Source organism: Camelus bactrianus, chromosome 32, assembly GCF_048773025.1.
Source record: "Camelus bactrianus isolate YW-2024 breed Bactrian camel chromosome 32, ASM4877302v1, whole genome shotgun sequence".
NCBI classification, from domain to species: domain Eukaryota; kingdom Metazoa; phylum Chordata; class Mammalia; order Artiodactyla; family Camelidae; genus Camelus; species Camelus bactrianus.
Window position 1 is genome coordinate 339,086 of NC_133570.1, and position 16,936 is coordinate 356,021.

At 47.8% G+C, this 16,936-nt stretch overlaps 1 protein-coding gene across 2 annotated transcripts in view; it reads left to right on the forward strand.

Annotated features, from left to right (window-relative positions):
- Positions 1–16,936, forward strand: part of POLE (DNA polymerase epsilon, catalytic subunit) — a 48,572-nt gene that overhangs the window by 1,455 nt on the left and 30,181 nt on the right. For both annotated transcript variants that reach the window (XM_074356533.1, XM_074356532.1), the window contains exons 2-20: positions 3,168–3,309; positions 3,870–3,950; positions 4,371–4,415; positions 4,568–4,660; positions 4,970–5,124; positions 6,241–6,382; positions 6,508–6,588; positions 7,331–7,438; positions 7,741–7,851; positions 8,107–8,192; positions 8,352–8,471; positions 9,885–10,017; positions 10,110–10,223; positions 10,332–10,544; positions 10,833–10,940; positions 14,669–14,797; positions 14,873–14,975; positions 15,063–15,209; positions 15,681–15,826. In XM_074356533.1, the coding sequence (XP_074212634.1) occupies positions 3,168–3,309; positions 3,870–3,950; positions 4,371–4,415; positions 4,568–4,660; positions 4,970–5,124; positions 6,241–6,382; positions 6,508–6,588; positions 7,331–7,438; positions 7,741–7,851; positions 8,107–8,192; positions 8,352–8,471; positions 9,885–10,017; positions 10,110–10,223; positions 10,332–10,544; positions 10,833–10,940; positions 14,669–14,797; positions 14,873–14,975; positions 15,063–15,209; positions 15,681–15,826 (2,257 nt within the window). The remainder of the gene's footprint in view (positions 1–3,167; positions 3,310–3,869; positions 3,951–4,370; positions 4,416–4,567; positions 4,661–4,969; positions 5,125–6,240; positions 6,383–6,507; positions 6,589–7,330; positions 7,439–7,740; positions 7,852–8,106; positions 8,193–8,351; positions 8,472–9,884; positions 10,018–10,109; positions 10,224–10,331; positions 10,545–10,832; positions 10,941–14,668; positions 14,798–14,872; positions 14,976–15,062; positions 15,210–15,680; positions 15,827–16,936) is intronic.

Genomic DNA, 16,936 nt, shown 5'->3' on the forward strand with positions numbered 1-16,936 from the left:
TCTAGGTGAAAATTACTTCCTGCACATCAGTTTCCTTGGCATATATTCTTAGAAGTGGAATTGCAAGTTAAAATGATAGGACATTGTCTTTAGAAACACTCACTTTTTGGAGAAATCTGTTAGTGGTCGGAGATGGAATGGTCATCTAATTTCGTCAAGAGTTGTGGGATCCCAGGAACCTGGCACCATGTAGCAAGAAGCTAGAATCAGATGCTGGCAGACGAGAGGTGATGGAAGGGAGGGGATGAATATCCAAGAATAGTGGGGGAGAGAATGTCTCCAAGACCTGGAGTACTCACCACATTGCCTTGTTGTTTGCCAGAGCATGCCAACAGTTTTTAGGGAGACACTGCTCAGGAGAACAGTCTAGCAAGAATGAGAACTGGTGTAGATACATATGCCTGTGGGGGTGGGGGGGACGCTGGCTGGTGGGAATCTGCTTGTTTCTGCATAGGAAATATATATTTACCTTCTCCACCTGCCCCCTCCCACTTGCTTATCAGTACCACTCTAGACAAGTACGTATTTTCTCTGCTCTTTGGTTTATAAAGTAGCTCATTTATTTACATTAAGACAAAAAGGCATAGATATTTATTCTTAGCTGTACATTTTTGAGGAGTGGAGAGTACACTTGGCTTAGCTAATAAATAGGCTTTCTTGCCAAAATATACAGGGTTCAGAATCTCAGAACTGCAGTTTAAAGAAGAAAGTAGCATTTAAGTTGGAATGCTAATAAAAGAATTGTTCTGTTTGGAAGACAGGTAAACCATGATTAGTCTGGTCTATCTAGATGGGATCGCACTTGTGGAGGTAAAGATTGTGAGCAATTTGGGATTATCCTAGTCTCTGAACTCAGAACAGGTTTGGATAGTTCTGTTGATGAAAAGTCTTTATCAAGTACTTAATTTAAGGTTTATGATTAAATCTGTGTGAAGAGTTATTTACAAAATCCTAATCAGAAAAAGGCTTGGGAAGTTTGAGGCAGATGTACTGATGTTGTAGAGCTGAGAAGTGATTTTCTTTGTCAGTTGAGATACTTCCTCTCGCACAGAACAATATTACATCCCCATTTTTATCCCATTGTATGTGGTTCTACTGACATTCAGGCTCAGGCATCCCAGAAGATATATCATGTTTTTAAGGTACAGTTTATTCTGTTGCAACAGGTGTTTCTATAACCCCGGTTTGCTCATATGCAGTTGGTAAGCAGGAGGACAATTCAGTAAAACGTGGAGATGGTGTTGGTTTAGTTAGTTTTCCCTAGGCAAGGGGATAGGAATAGAGGAGTAAAATTACAGTCCTTGGGAGAAAAGGGAAAGCTCTTGGCTGGAGTGTTGCAAGGTATGTGCCGTGTTGGCTCTGCTTGAAGAAAATTTCATATGAGCAACGGTACCAAGGTGGAATAAAGATCACACATAACTTAAAAAAAAAAATCATCAGAGAGGTGTAACCCCCTTGCACAAATCTCAGGTGGCAGGCTACATTTTTCTCCTGTACTCAGCAGTCATAAACAAAGATCTCTGCTCTCTTGTGCATTTAAAATAGATATTTCCATAAAAACATGGTTAGTGACTTTACTGTACAGAAAATAAAGCTACCTTTCAATGTTGATAAACCAAGTAGGAGAAAATGGCTTAGCGTGGATCACTGCCTTTTCTGAACACTCATGCCTGGGGCTGGACTGTGCATCCCAACACACTGCAGACATCCTTGTTTCACTTTCCCCAATGTTCTGTGACCACCTCAGTGGTTGTACCAGTGCTGTGCTTTATTTACATGGGCCTTGGCGCAAGGTAGTACCTGTAAAGTGTTCAGTAAGTATTTTTCCAACTCAAATTACAAGACTTGAAAACCCAGATGAATTCGTTCATTCACGTTATTTCAAATAACTCTGACAGTACAGAATTTTACCTTGTAGATAACAAAAAGCGGAGAATCCCTTGTTTCTATTGATCTTTAATAAGTACCACAAATACTAATTATCAGACACCCATTCAACAAAGAATCCTATCTGCACATCATTTGCATCCTGCCAGAACTAGAATCCAAAATAACATGGTCATTCTTTTTTAATACATTGTACCGTGCTGCCAACTTTGCATTTTTCAAAGTGCTTTTATGTTCATTGTCTCTTATAATATGCATGAAAATCTTGTGTGGTAGATATTGTTAATTCCATTTTAGCAAGAAAGTAATAATTTGGGAACTAACATTTAACAAATAAATAATGAAACAACTGTTATTTTGAGATAAGGGTAGACTCTTATGCAGTTGTAAGAAATTATACAGAGTTCTCTTAACCCAGTTTCCCCCAATTATAACATATTGCATCATTCAAGCACACTGTCACAACAGGAAGTTGACATCGGTACAGTACAGTGCATGTACACTTGTGTTTGTGTGTGTGTTTAGTTATGTGCATATTGTATATTCATGACCACCACTGCCAGAACCAAGGTGCAGAACAGTTCTGTCCTAGGGGTCCTTCCTGCTACCTTTTTATAGCCACAGCCACCTCCATCCCTCCCTTCCCCCATCCATGGCGGCTACTTATCTGTTCTCCATCTCTTATTTTGTTATTTTAATAATGCTATATAAGTGGAATAAAGTGTGTAATTTGGGGGTGTGGCCTTTTTCACTCAGCATAATTCCCTTGAGACCCATCCGAGTTATTGCATGTTATCTATAAGTTTGTTCCTTTTTATCGATGAACTGTTTCCATGGGGTGGGTATAACGCAGGGTAACTAACTATTCACCTGTTGAAGACTATCTAGGTTGTTTTCCACTTTTTGGCTGTAATGAACAAAGCTGCTATGAATGTTCACATGCAAGTTTTTGTATAAATGTGTTTTCTTTTCTCTGGGATAAATGCCTAGAATTGCAATACTGGACTTTGGGCATTTTTAATATCCCATGAGGCAGTAGCGTCCAGCCAAGATTGTTTTAAATCAGTGTTCCGGTTACAGAGTTGAACAATTTCTGAGGGTCCTGCCCCAGTCAAATTTTTCCTATGAGTCTTGTTACCTTAATGAGCTCTTTTGCCAAACGTGAGGTTTTTCATGGACGCTCCTACCCTGTCACACCTAAAATGCTTATACTGAACTGAGGGTTGTAGGACTGGGTAGTGTCATGAGCAGCGAAGACTGGACTTCCTCCTCTCTCTCAGGGACGATGGCCCCTCTTCCTCAGTCTCGGCACTCAAACGCCTGGAGCGCAGTCAGTGGACGGATAAGATGGACATGCGGTTTGGTTTTGAGAGACTCAAAGAGCCTGGTGAGAAGACAGGCTGGCTGATCAACATGCACCCTGTAAGCACCAGTGCTTTTCCTCCGTCTTCCCCACTCGGGAGGGTGGCTGCACCCCCTTGTGAATGACCCCTGGTGGGAACTGGTTGTCTGGGCCATGCAGAGGTGGGGTTGTTTGTAGTTCTACTTTCCTCTTTAACTGCTTTGAGCCCTCTTGCGGGCCGCTGGGAAGACTAAGGTGAGGGGCATCCCTGTAACCCATGAGAATAAAGCTTTCAAAGATGAGGGGGAGGCAGAGAAATTCCCATTCGGAGGCTGTTGTGATGAAGTTCTTGTGAATGGGTCTGGTAGTATTTAGGCAAAGGTGGAAGAAGGTTTTGTTTTGTTTTAATTAGAAAAAATTTTCAGGTGGGGAGGTAATTAGGTTTTATTTATTTTTAGAGGAGGTACTGGGGATTGAACCCAGGACCTAGTGCATGCTAAGCATGCCCTCTCTCACTTGAGCTATACCTCCCCCATCCCCCCCCCTTTTTTTTAAGTGCTCAGTTTCCCAGAGAAGGAGGAAAGTCTCTTGTGCTGTATAGAGGATAACCTTGTGCCCATGTTGACTGATTCTCTTGTAGACTGAGATTTTAGATGAAGATAAGCGCTTAGTTAGCGCGGTGGATTACTACTTTATTCAAGATGATGGGAGCAGGTTTAAGGTAAGCTCTTGAACCCCAGGAAGCTAAAACCACTCAGCGATGAGGCATAGCTGTGCCCCAGATGACAAGTGTTCTTTTAGCTCTGCAGCTGTGAGGAGGGGCGGGAGGTTTCTAGTGTGCAGTTACCCAGAGCCCATCGGGAACATGGGCCCCTGGGAGCCACATTAATCACCATTTAAGATGTCCTAAGAGAATCTGGCTTGGAAAGACTAAAAGATGAGCAGTGTTGTATCTCTTAGACTCCTGCCTCTGTGATACGTGCAGGTCCTAATTTTGTATTGCATCATCTGTCTTAAGGTATGGCAAGGTCAAGAACGCGTTGGGTCTAGGCTGCTCACAGATATAACAGCAAACAGCCTGTCTTCATTTTTCTCCCTTTTTTCTTTCTCATCACCCCTGAACGGGTTGTGACTCCTGCAGGTGGCCTTGCCCTACAAGCCATATTTCTACGTTGCAACCAGAAAGGTAAGTCTGTGGTTAATGGCATCACGTCAGACCAGCTGTGCCTTGTTCTGTAGGGGCTTCGGCACTGGAGGTAAAGAGGCTGCTAGAAAAGCAGACAAGGAATGAAATAGATTTTACTAACAAAAAATCCTTTCATTCTAACCCTGATTTAGGGTTGCGAGCGAGAAGTTTCATCTTTTCTCTCCAAGAAGTTTCAGGGTAAAATTGCGAAAGTAGAGACTGTCCCCAAAGAGGATCTGGACCTGGTGAGTATCATCCAGCCCTTTCAGGGTAAATGAGGTTGGGTCCAGCCTGCCCTGGGGCAAGATGGGAAGAGAACAAGTTCAGCACCCGTGGGGGATACAGGTGATGGGGCTTTGGTGACCTTCCTACATCCTCTTAGAGAACTCTTGTGGCATAGTTGGTGCCACGTGCAGAGTTGGACAAGGTCCTTTGGAGTTGCCAAATTTTCAACTCATTTATTTACCTTTGAAATATTCTCTTTTATTTCCTCTCCCCAATTAAGTATTTTTTTTTTCTGTTGAACTCATGAGCACCATCTCTTCACTCTGTAGCCAAATCACTTGGTGGGTTTGAAGCGAAATTACATTAAGCTGTCCTTCAACACTGTGGAGGACCTTGTCAAAGTGAGGAAGGAGATCTCCCCTGCTGTGAAGAAAAACCGGGAGCAGAGCCATGCCAGCGATGCATACACGGCTATGCTCTCCAGGTGAGCGTCACTCACATAAGCAGAAGAGCCAATCAGTCCACAAGGACTGTTTCCCATTTTTCCTTAGTTGACAAGATAGATAGGAGGCGGGAAAACAGCAATAAGACTACTTTAATGACCGGCTCCATTCAGTGTGGAAACATTTCTGAGCAATTAGGTAGACTTTCCTGTGTGTTCCATTTGTGTTAAATATATGGTGGCTTCCTAGGTTATGTTTTAGTTGTCCTCCTTTACTCACACAGGAGTTAGATTTGCACCTCCAAATTGAGGTGCACATCTTCTCCAGAGGACACTGGGTATCATACAGAGAAGTTTAAACACAGGATACCAAACACTGCTCATTAAATGTATAGACATCAGCAGTAACAGGAAATGGGGTGAGAGATTAAGAAGAAATCTTGCCTAATTAAACGTTATGATGACTTCAGAAGAACTCATTGTATCCTCTGACAAAAGAAGATCAATTTGGGACCCTGTACATTTCTGCAAACCCCATGCCCCCTGCCAGTGGCCCATTAGTTACTATTGAGAATATTTCGAGTTTTAACCAGAGACCAAATAAAGCCTGAGCCTTCTCTAAAACTCATTCTTTTTTTCCCCCCTTAATAGTCTATTTAGCATTTGGAAGCTTAGTGGGCAAATATTGGAGTGAATGTTCTAGGGACAGTGATTTCTCAGTTGGATATAAGAATCACTGTGAATCAGAAATAGTTACTATTTACCAGTCACTTCACCATGCAGAGAGCTTTGTCACTATTACCGACAACACTCTTGCAGGTGGGGCTGTTACTGTCATCCTTTTCTTGATGAAGAAACAAGTTCAGTGAGAGTGGGTCACATCTGTAGACATGCCTCCCAAGTAACTTCTTTGCTCTTTTAATTGGGGTGTAACTTACATCCTATAAAGTGCACCTCCTGAGTGTACTGAATTTCCTGTGTCTGTGGCCTGCTGCTTGGTGGAGTATGGGTCATCCAAGGTCATTCCTTAAGAAGAACCTGTCCTGATCATCTCAGCCACCTTGATTTACTTCTTGTGTTTACAGTGTGCGGACGCTGGTCTTCCCACTCCAGCCGCTAGAAGAGTGTAGTTAAAGAAGCCGCTCTCTAATTTTGCAGTGTTCTACAAGGGGGCAGTGTGATTACTGATGAAGAGGAAGCCTCTAAGAAGATTGCTGACCAGTCAGACAACATTGTAGACATGCGAGAGTACGATGTGCCCTACCACATCCGCCTCTCTATCGACCTGAAGATCCACGTGGTGAGTGGGCCATTGCACTTGAACAGCTCCTGGCGGCCGGGGTGATACTGAAGGGTGGAGCCGCAGAGACGTGGACCTTGCTGGCCAACGTGGGACCTTTGGTTAATGCACTGCTCGTCCTGCAGGCTCACTGGTACAATGTCAGATACCGAGGAAATGCCTTTCCTGTGGAAATTACCCGCCGAGATGACCTCGTTGAACGACCTGTGAGTACCTCTTGCATTTCCACCATCATGAATTTTCCAGTTGTTTCTGGGAGTATCTAATTCAGTGCTGAAAAGTGACTTTGATCCAGAAATTTGTTTGCTGCTTTTTCCTCAGATACTTTCTTAAAAGAATCATGTTGTATTTCTTTTCATCAATTTCTGGCCTGACAGTGTAATTTCACTTTGCACGTATGCATCATCGTGTGACGTCAGTATCTGAGCGAGGCTGGATCTGAACGTTGGAGGGAAAGCTCTCTGACTTCCATTTTGGGTGGTTAATAGCAAAGTGACACATTGAGAAATGGATTTACAAGTGGTTCAGAGACAGCTTTGTGATCTTGGGAAAGTCTGTACTCTGTTTTCCCCCATCCAAAATGAAGATGTCGGCTCTGTACTAGTCTCCTGTCGTGGGTATCATAGAGGTCTAAATGAGGTAATGCATTTTCAAGAGCTTTGAGACTCATGCATTCTATAATTCTAGACTTTTCCTGTGAACAGCTGCTCTAGCCTTTTCTCACATGTGTAAGTTTTTGTATCATCATAGTGTCCTTGACATAGGTCAGTCAGTCTCAAGATGCCTGTTTAGTTTAACTTCTTCCCGAGCCTTCCTCTGCAGCAGCTTGACCCTTGCTTGTAGTAACTGGTGGTGGAGGTGGAGGTGGTAGCTGTCGAGAGGACCACCAGGGTATCTGGAGCTCGGCTTGATTTGTGGCCTACTTAACGCTGCATTTCGTCCCTCCAGGACCCTGTGGTTTTAGCATTTGACATTGAGACGACCAAATTGCCCCTCAAGTTTCCCGACGCTGAGACTGACCAGATTATGATGATTTCCTATATGATTGATGGTCAGGTGAGTGGTGCCTTCTGGGAGGTAAGCTCCCTGTGAACAGGGACCATATCTGGTCCCCAAACCAGAACAGTGTCCAGCCCATGGTTAGTATTTTTTGGTGAATTAGCTGTCTGACATTCAGCCATGCTCTGCCTTCCAGTGGAAATCTGAGGGTTAGGGAGCACATCTGTTCTTGGGAAAGCTACAGAAGGTGCCTCTGAGATGCTGCAGAGATTTTGTGGCCAGAGTCTCGGCTGCGTGTGGAGAGGTGTGTCTTCGGCTTTGTGTCTGTAACTCGTGCTGACTGCTAATGAACTTTCCAGGGCTACCTCATCACCAACAGGGAGATCGTCTCAGAAGACATAGAGGATTTCGAGTTCACCCCCAAGCCAGAATACGAAGGGCCCTTCTGTGTCTTCAATGAGCCTGATGAGGTAGCAATGTCATGGGAAACTGCCTGTGTTTGGGGTAGAATGGGAGGAGGAGGCTTGGTGACCCCTTGTCACAGCAGCAGCTGGACTCGGTTCCTAGTGGCTGGTTCCTCATTCCTGTGGAGGCCCAGTGTGGGTGGTGGGTGAAAGTGAAGGGCTGGTGTGAGGTGGCTGCTCCTCAGCTTCGGAGAAACACTTGCAGGCAGCTTGAGGAAGAGTAAAAGCAACCCTCTGACTACTAAGATTTGTTGAATTCAGGTTCATCTACTCCAGAGATGGTTCGAACATGTCCAGGAGACCAAACCCACCATCGTGGTCACCTATAACGGGGACTTCTTTGACTGGTGAGTTGGGGGGTTGGGGAGAGGAGCACCAGGTGGCATGGATGGGTCCTCATTCCGTCTGAGAGGAGATGGGGTGAGATGTCCTCTGGGCAGTCTTCCCTGTCTCTGAGAGAACTGAGACTCACTGCCCCATGTGCTTGTCCATCCTCTGACCCTCAGGCCATTTGTGGAGGCCAGAGCAGCAGTCCACGGACTGAGCATGTACCAGGAGATAGGGTTCCAGAAGGACAGCCAGGGGGAGTACAAGGCACCCCAGTGCATCCACATGGACTGTCTCAGGTAGGCCCTGCAGCTCACCTAACGGCTTGTCGCAGTGTCTTGTGAGGGCTTTTCTGTGAGTGAGATCCAAGGCTTCCTTCTCGTTCATGCTGATTCTATCCACACTCTCTTGAGGAAGAAAGGTGGATTCCAAGAAGCAGCTCACCTGAGAGGACAGTGCCTACTGGCTCTGCCCAGGCCCAGGGAGATGTCTTTCATCACTTGTTCATCATTCAGTCAGTCAGCACACACATGCTGAGCATTGGCCCTTGGGGTGTGGAGGCCACACCAGGGAGAAAGGCCTGGTGGAGTGAGGTCCAGTGCTTTGGGAGCTCGTGGGGGTGCCTGGCCCAGTGGGAGCTGGGCTGTCTCCTAAAGGACAAGCACAGTACCCAGACAGGCTGGGATGTCCAGGCTGAGGACAAGTATGCAAGGCAGCCCTGAGTGCTGAGAAGGGAAGGCTGGGGAGGTGGGAGGTCTCACGGCCTTTCTGTGCCCTGTGGAGAGGTGGGTTTTATCTTGGTTGATTCATTTTTCCCTTTAGCCTGGCGTTATGGAGCATGGATTGAAGGAATGGGCTGGGTCATAATGTGGACAGGAGTGGAGAAGCGAGGACTTGGGGATCTATAGATTTGGGGACAGAGGGCCAAGAGGCACGGGGGCACTAGTCCTCAGGATTTGAGGTGGGCTCCTCGGGGAATAGGGCAGAGCTCAGGTTCAAAGTAGAAGCAGGCTTGGGAGCCCCATCCTCATGGAGGACCCAGGGACTGTGGGGCATGTAAAAGAAACAGAGTTGAAGGATACTCAAGAAGAGAAGTAAAGAGAGGTGGGGGCCTTCAGTGGAGGCAGCAGTGCCAGGGAGGCCACAGTGGGGCATTTCTGGGGGAGAGGATGGCCTGTAGGGCAGAGATGCCAAAGAAGGTGCAATTAGATGGTGCCAGTAGGAAGCTGTGTGTCCTAGAGGGACAGTGACAATGGTGTCAGTCGTGGGGCTGAGTCTTGGGGAGGAAGTGGAGGTGGGCATGGGGTGGCCTTGAGCACTTCCTTGCTGAGGAGGTCCTGTAAGAGGAGGGGAGAGCAGGGTGGACCCTGGCAGCACCCATAGGGGACCAGCTGTGGAGGGATCTGGACGGCCAGAGGATTAGGGTCCTGCCTGCTCACCTCTGACTTTCCCTGTGAGGGTGAGAAGGAAGGCCAAGGGGTTCAGAGGACTGGCTCTGGCATCTCCTTGTATTTGTGAGTGCGTCTGTGAAGTTACCTGGTTCTAGGTGAAAGATTTTCTTAAGGGACCTGTACCACATGAGGTCTTGGAGATCTTTGGGGTCCCCGTTAGGACCCCACATCCTCCTGAGGTGTGTGCAGCTTTGTCCCCTCTCACAGGCTCCTGGCTTCATCTCACTCATTTCTGGCTTTTCCTGTCTCTCACATTCCCAGGTGGGTAAAAAGGGACAGTTACCTTCCTGTGGGCAGCCACAACCTCAAGGCAGCTGCCAAAGCGAAGCTGGGCTATGACCCCGTGGAACTGGACCCCGAAGACATGTGTAGGATGGCCACCGAGCAGCCCCAGGCACGTGCGCTGCCTTGATGAGTTCACCCTTGGTAGGGATGTGGGGGCCACTGGGAAGTCGTCGACCTCACTCACCCGTGTTCTCTCCTCAGACGCTGGCCACTTACTCTGTGTCGGACGCGGTGGCCACGTACTACCTGTACATGAAGTACGTCCACCCCTTTATATTCGCCCTCTGCACCATCATCCCCATGGAGCCTGATGAGGTCAGTGCCTCCCCTGGCCCACTTCTGCTGGGGGCAGTCCCAGGCGGCTGATCACACTTGGCCACTGGAGGCTGGGGTTTGGCTCAAAGCCTGGCGTCTCCCCTGCAGGTGTTGCGGAAGGGCTCCGGAACGCTGTGTGAGGCCCTGCTGATGGTGCAGGCCTTCCACGCCAACATCATCTTCCCCAACAAGCAGGAGCAGGAGTTCAACAAACTGACAGATGATGGCCACGTGCTGGATGCAGAGACCTACGTGGGGGGCCATGTGGAGGCCCTGGAGTCGGGCGTGTTCCGCAGTGACATCCCCTGTCGGTTCCGGATGGTGCGCACGCCCCACCCCCCCCGCCCCACCCTGAGTCTCCTGAGGCTGGGCCTCTTCCCTTGAGTGCTGTGTAGGACCCAGGAGGGACCAGCCCCAGGGGCCGACGAGTAGCCCTTACCCTGGGCTCCCCCTACATCCTCTGTCTGGCCGCCCTTGTCCAGGGCACTGCAGGGCAAGCACTTGGCTCCTTCTGGAGCATCCTCTCTGTAGCCTCCCCCTGAGGCAGGTTAGTTGGTGCGAGGGTGTTTTCCTGTCTTACCCACGCTCTCTTTTGGTTGTTTGCATTAGAATCCTGCCGCTTTTGACTTCTTGCTGCAGCGGGTGGAGAAGACCATGCGTCATGCCATTGAGGAAGAGGAGAAGGTGCCCATGGAGCAGGTCACCAACTTCCAAGAGGTAACGCTCTGGGGGTGGGGTTGGGAGAAACAGTCTGTTCACATGCCTTGCCTTGTAGACTGGCACCTATTGTGTGGTGGTGCTTGGGCACTGAGACAGGACACAGGGTCTCGTCTGGTCTAGTAGGACAGGGCAGTCGCCTGGTCACAGTGGATGAGCCAGCTTAGCGGGGTGGGAAAATTTCAGAGAGGCAGTGGGCCCTTGAGCTGGCTCTCAGGACACAGTGGTGGGCAGATATGAGAGAGGGGAAGGCAAGTGAAGGGTTCCAGGCCAGCTCATTTGAGCTTTATTTTGTAGGCAGTGAGGAGACTTTGGAGGGTTACCCCCACCACCGTTGGAGGTTTTTTTATTTATTGTTAAGAAGACTTTAAAAATGGTGACAGAAGTTCTTTCAAATTACAGGGTAGAATGTAGTGACTGTAAAGTCCATCACATAATGGTTTAGAAAGTGCCATTTCCAAAGTGTCTCACATGACTGGAGGCCCCAGGCACCTCCTGCGTTGCTGGTCCTGTTCCTTTGAGTGTGGCACATCTTTGGTCTCAGTCAGGCCCTGCTCCACACTTTGGCATGTTCCGTTACTCCAGTGGTTTGTGGTTTTTACCAGTTCCAGAACTGATTTCAAGACACGCCTTGTAATAGATTCAGCAGGCAAAATTGAAACAAGAACATGTGCACACACTCCGCTAATTGTGAAGTGCTGTGCAGCTGTTGTCAGCTACAGCTGTCATGTACTTCGGGAACTCTCTACAAACCAACGTGGGAAGAAGGAAGTCTGGCTGAATAACAAATGGGGTTGAAGAACAACTTGGAAGGAACAAAGCTACTTCTCTCGAGTCTAAGAAACAATAAAATGAGTGAGGAGTGAGGTGAAAGGTGTGCTAATTAATTAATTAAAGGGTCTCCAGACACCTTAGGGAATCCAGACGTGAACTCTTTCTAGATGACAGGAAATGTGTCTTGGTAGCTGTCTCCAGAAAGTGTTCTCTACGGGCCGGCCAGGGTCTTTAGGGGAAGGGCAACGGTTTCACCTGTTTGTTCCTAGCTATCATCCCAGCGGTGGGTGGTGGCAGTTGGTGGGAGGTATCAGCAGGGGGCACACGGCGTCTGGTTTGCCCAGGGGTCGTCTGTCCCCTGTCCTCCCAGCCTTCCTCCCTGTCCCTTCCCGAGCAGCATTTCAGAACATGCCTTGGAGTGGAGAAGGATGGGGGATTGTTCTCCCAGTGGTTCTTTTGCCTAAAACTCAGTTAGAATCAAGTCTTGTCTGGTATTTCCTGTTCTACTTGCTAGATAATCCTTTTAGTCATTCTTTTCTTTACAATTTCAGTTTGACTACTTTGGAGGGCTTTAAGGAATTTTTTTTAATACTAAGGGGAATTTTACATACAAGTAATTTTGTAAAATGAATTTACCAAGTTTAATGTATTCTCTCCTGATTAATTTTTTTTCTGGTTAATTTTTGCATAATTTAAGTGTTTTCTAGTTTATTCTTAAATGTCTAAAGCAGAGTTTGGCAAACCATGGCACAGGAGGCCTGTTTTTGTACAGCCAGCAAGCTAAGAATGGCTTTTGTATTTTTTAAATGCGGTAGAGAAAGAATATGTGATAGACTGTGGTCATAGAACCTGAAGTATTGGTTACCTGATCCTTTACAGAGGTTTGCTGAACCCACATCTAAAGTTGTTTTTTGTTTTTTTGGTTTTTTTTTGACCAGCTTGTCTAAGAATGCCGGTGTATTAAATTAAATGATCTAATAAATATTAGATTAACTCCTTAGATATTAGATAAATTTTAAATAAATATTAGATAAACTCTCAAACTTTAGTGTCATGTTTCTTAGTGTTGCATACATTTTGGACAAAGTGAGCTTACCAAATAATTATATATCCCTAGTGTTCTGATTTAACTAGGTGTTACATTTTGGGGAGTGAGTAAAAATAACTGTTAGAAGCCTGTTCAGCCTCTTACAGTTTATGTGACCATTTTTGTTTTTTAGGGTAATATTCTTATTTTCAGAAACTCTGTATTGGTTCTTTTTGTTAAATGTGCTTTATTTCTTTAAAATGGCCTGGACTTTTTCCCTTCCTTTGTTTTAGATTTTTGGTCTTTATTATCTTTGATCAGCCTAATTTTAGCATGTGCACTCCAGGAGGTTTACTCTCTGACGTTCTCGGAGATCTCCTCCCACTGTGTTTGCTTTCAGTCACAGTGGGTGTTTTTTCGCATGCTCTGCAGTTTTGGAGTGTGAATTCATCTTTAGCAGGAGAGCCGTCAGGTAGTTTTACAGTTTCTGCCTGGTTCCACAAAAGTGACACAGGCCTGATGTCCTTCCTCACCTGGTTCCTTGGCTGGAGGGTCCCAGACCAAGTGGAGAGTATAATGCAGATCACAGACCTATTAGAGCCTGTGGTGACAGATGCTCAGGGAAGACACTTTCTCCACCAGAGCCCAGAATAGATGCAGTTTTGTTGAGCAGACTTGTTCCAGTTTATCCTGTTATGGAGGTGGCCTTTGAGAGTCCTACCTTATTTGGGGGTGTGGGTTTTGTCTCCCTGTTGTGTATAGGTTGTCCCTTCCTGAGGAGACATGAGAAATGTGAAGGAAAGAGCTCACACCACAGGCCTGAGGCCGCTGACCTCAGAAAAGCCTGCATGTATGGCTGCTGGTGTCTGGGAACTTGAGTTTCAGGAGGCTTCTCACTTTCCTCTGATAGGAATGCCTCATGTGCACTTAGGGTGCTCGTGCCAACAACGTGGCTTATGCTGAGCACCTGTTCTCCCTCTGGGAGTCAGCTGTTTTGGTACCTGCAGGCAGAGGTGCCTGTGTGACCGGCCCCCATTAAAACCCTGGGTGCTGGGTCTCTCTGAGCTTCCCTGGGAGACGGCACCTCTCACGTGTTATCATGCTTGATGCTGGAATTAAGCTCATCCCACTTGAGCCTGGGCACCTCCTGACTTTGCCCCTTTGCCTGTTGAGCTCTGTGTCCTTCCACTGTGAGTCACCAAAGCTGGGGGTAGTCTTGGGGACCCTGACACAGGGCCAGTGAGTTAGGCTCAAAGCTGCTCTGGTTTTGAGTCTGCTTGTCACTTTTGTTCTCTGGGGATAACTTAGAAGCTTAGTTCTGCATTTACAGGGATAGTTTTCATATTTTATGCAGGATTTCTAGATGTTTGCCATCAGGAGGGCTTTTAAGCTGACAGCCTTGGCTAGAAAGAGAAATCTGACTCATTGGTTTATAAAATAATGCTGGAGAGTCTTAGCACCATGGTTCAGGGCAGAGCATTTGGTCTACGAGGGCCGGCTATTGAGCCCATGCTAACCTCTCGAGCCTTCTCATCCATCAGATGAGGGATTACTGAGACAGGGATGTCGTGTCCCATGCCTGCACCGGTGGGGCAGGGCACTCGGCACCCAGGGAGTGTGGCTGTTGATAATCTAGCTGGGTAGCTGGGTAGCTGGGTTCTGCGCTTGCTAGCGGACGGGCCGTGGCCTGTGAGGCTGCAAACCATCTTTTCTCCCAGCCCTCCAAGCTCTGGGGGTGGAAGCTGCTGCTTCCAGTGATCCTGTCCTCTGCCCTTCCTGCAAGTCCCGTGCACCTTCAGGGCCTGGCTCTGGTAGCTGTCATCTGCCGTCCGTCTGGGACCTGGGGTGCTTTCTCTGTTACTTTGTCCATACGGTCTGCAGTTTTCATCTTGGCTGCCAGCCTCAACCTCTTCCCCTTTGTCTGTAGGTGTGTGACCAGATTAAGACCAAGCTCAGTTCCCTGAAAGATGTCCCTAACCGGATTGAGTGTCCTCTTATCTACCACCTGGACGTGGGGGCCATGTACCCCAACATCATCCTGACGAACCGCCTGCAGGTGAGACAGATTCTCATAGTGAATCAAGCTCTTCATGCCCAAACCTTAACTGCTCCCTCTCTGCCCCCTGCGCAGCCCTCTGCCATGGTGGATGAGGCTACCTGTGCTGCCTGTGACTTCAACAAGCCTGGAGCAAACTGCCAGAGGAAGATGGCCTGGCAGTGGAGGGGCGAGTTCAGTGAGTGTCGGCCCTGGGTGGGGGCTGCTCAGTGGAAGCAGGCGGGAGGGTCTGTATCACAGACACTTCTCCCGTCACGCTTCCTAGTGCCAGCCAGTCGCAGTGAGTATCATCGGATCCAGCACCAGCTGGAGTCAGAGAAGTTCCCTCCCTTGACCCCGGAGGGCCCCGCTCGGGCCTTTCACGAGCTGTCCCGTGAGGAGCAGGCCAAGTACGAGAAGAGGAGGCTGGCAGGTGAGCAGCTGGGGCAGCCGCTGGTCTCCGCAAGCTGTGTCTTCCAGTCGCATCTTCTGTGCTGGTGTGTCGCACCTCGGGTCAGTGAAGCCAGTGCTGAGCTAGCTGAGGCTGCTTTGAGCAGCTCCTCCTGTGGGCTCCCTTTCATCACTGATCCTTCAGCGAGTGTGCAGTTTGGATCCCTGTTATTTCTTTTTCTTACCTAATTGCTGTGGCCAGGACTTCCAGCGAATATTCAGATACTGCACCCTCCTTCCTGTAGTCTTTGTGTACGCGGTCTGTTCCTACGATGGCTGCCCTTTCTTTCGTATGGTTCACTCGTAGCACGTCCTTCTGAGTTTCCTGCTCCTTTGCCTTAATAAGGAGCTGCATTTGTTGGCATCACTGTCTAGCTCTCTCTGGCTGTGTCCAGAAGGCCTGCCTGTCTCCTGTGTGGAGTCTCACACGCCCCTCACTCTCAATGGTGTCCAGATTACTGCCGGAAGGCGTACAAGAAGATCCATGTGACCAAGGTGGAGGAGCGTCTCACCACCATCTGCCAGCGGGAGAACTCTTTCTATGTGGACACAGTGCGCGCTTTCCGGGACAGGCGCTATGAGTTCAAAGGTCTCCACAAGGTGAGTCACCTTTGAGGATGGAATAGAGTCTGGTCTCTGGGCTGAAAGTTTCTTGCTTGTCGTGATCTGGATGTGTTCCTCCTGACCTCTGGGCTGGGAATGCGCATTCAGACGGTGTGCAGTTGTTTTTAACCTTGAAGGATAAGGGCCTGGGGCCTCACAGCTATTCTGAATGATTGCTTTTAAAATAATTATGTAGAGCAGGGGTCAGCAAGCTACAGCTGGCTTTACTGGAACTGAGCTGTGTCTGCCGCGGCAGGGAGGGAGCAGCTGAGTCAGAAACAGGCCTGCGTGTCTACAGAAGCCACCACGTGGCCCTTTACCTTGCCGACCTCTGGCTGGGCCACGTGAGACGAATGTTTTTACTGACATGTTTCATCTGATAGGATTAAGGAAAGTACCTAGCAGTACCTCAGTTATGATATCAACAGATAATTTTATATTTCAGCAGATCGAGTTGTTTGTTTCTGAGACCTTCCTTCCCTGCTGGACTCAGTGAGTCATTGCATCCTGCCCTTACAGACTTTCATCATCATGCTTTGTTATCATTAGCTTTTTTTTTTTTTGTGCTAAAACATATGTAATACAAAATTTAACATTGTGAAGTGTACAGCGCAGTGGCAGCAGGTGCATTCACCCTCCCTGGTGATGGCTGCATCTACATTATTGAGGTGAAATTGGCATGGGGTAACCTGGCCCTCAGGTGGGGCAGCACACGGCCCTTGTTGGCGTTGACATAGTTTGTGACTAGCCACCATTGGTCTGTGAGTTCTGCCTAGTGAGTAAATTATTCTAAGCTGTTGCCTCTAATGATGTGCACTTTGCTTTCTGCCTGTCGGTGGTTTCTGAGTTCCGTTGTTTGAGAAACCCTGTAACTGAGCTTGTTGAGTGCATCACATAAGAGAGTAGATTGAATCAGAGGACTCGCTCAAATTGGCAACCCCTGGGCCTCTTTGGTGGAGTGAAGCCCCTACCTCTGTCACTGGTCACCAGATGTGAATTTCATTTGCTTCTACAGTTAGCTGCCAGGTTCTGGGTTCTATCCCAGGAGGTTGAAGTTGCTCCAAGTCTGAGGTGTCCAGGTGGGCTGCTGCTGTCATAGAGTATTTT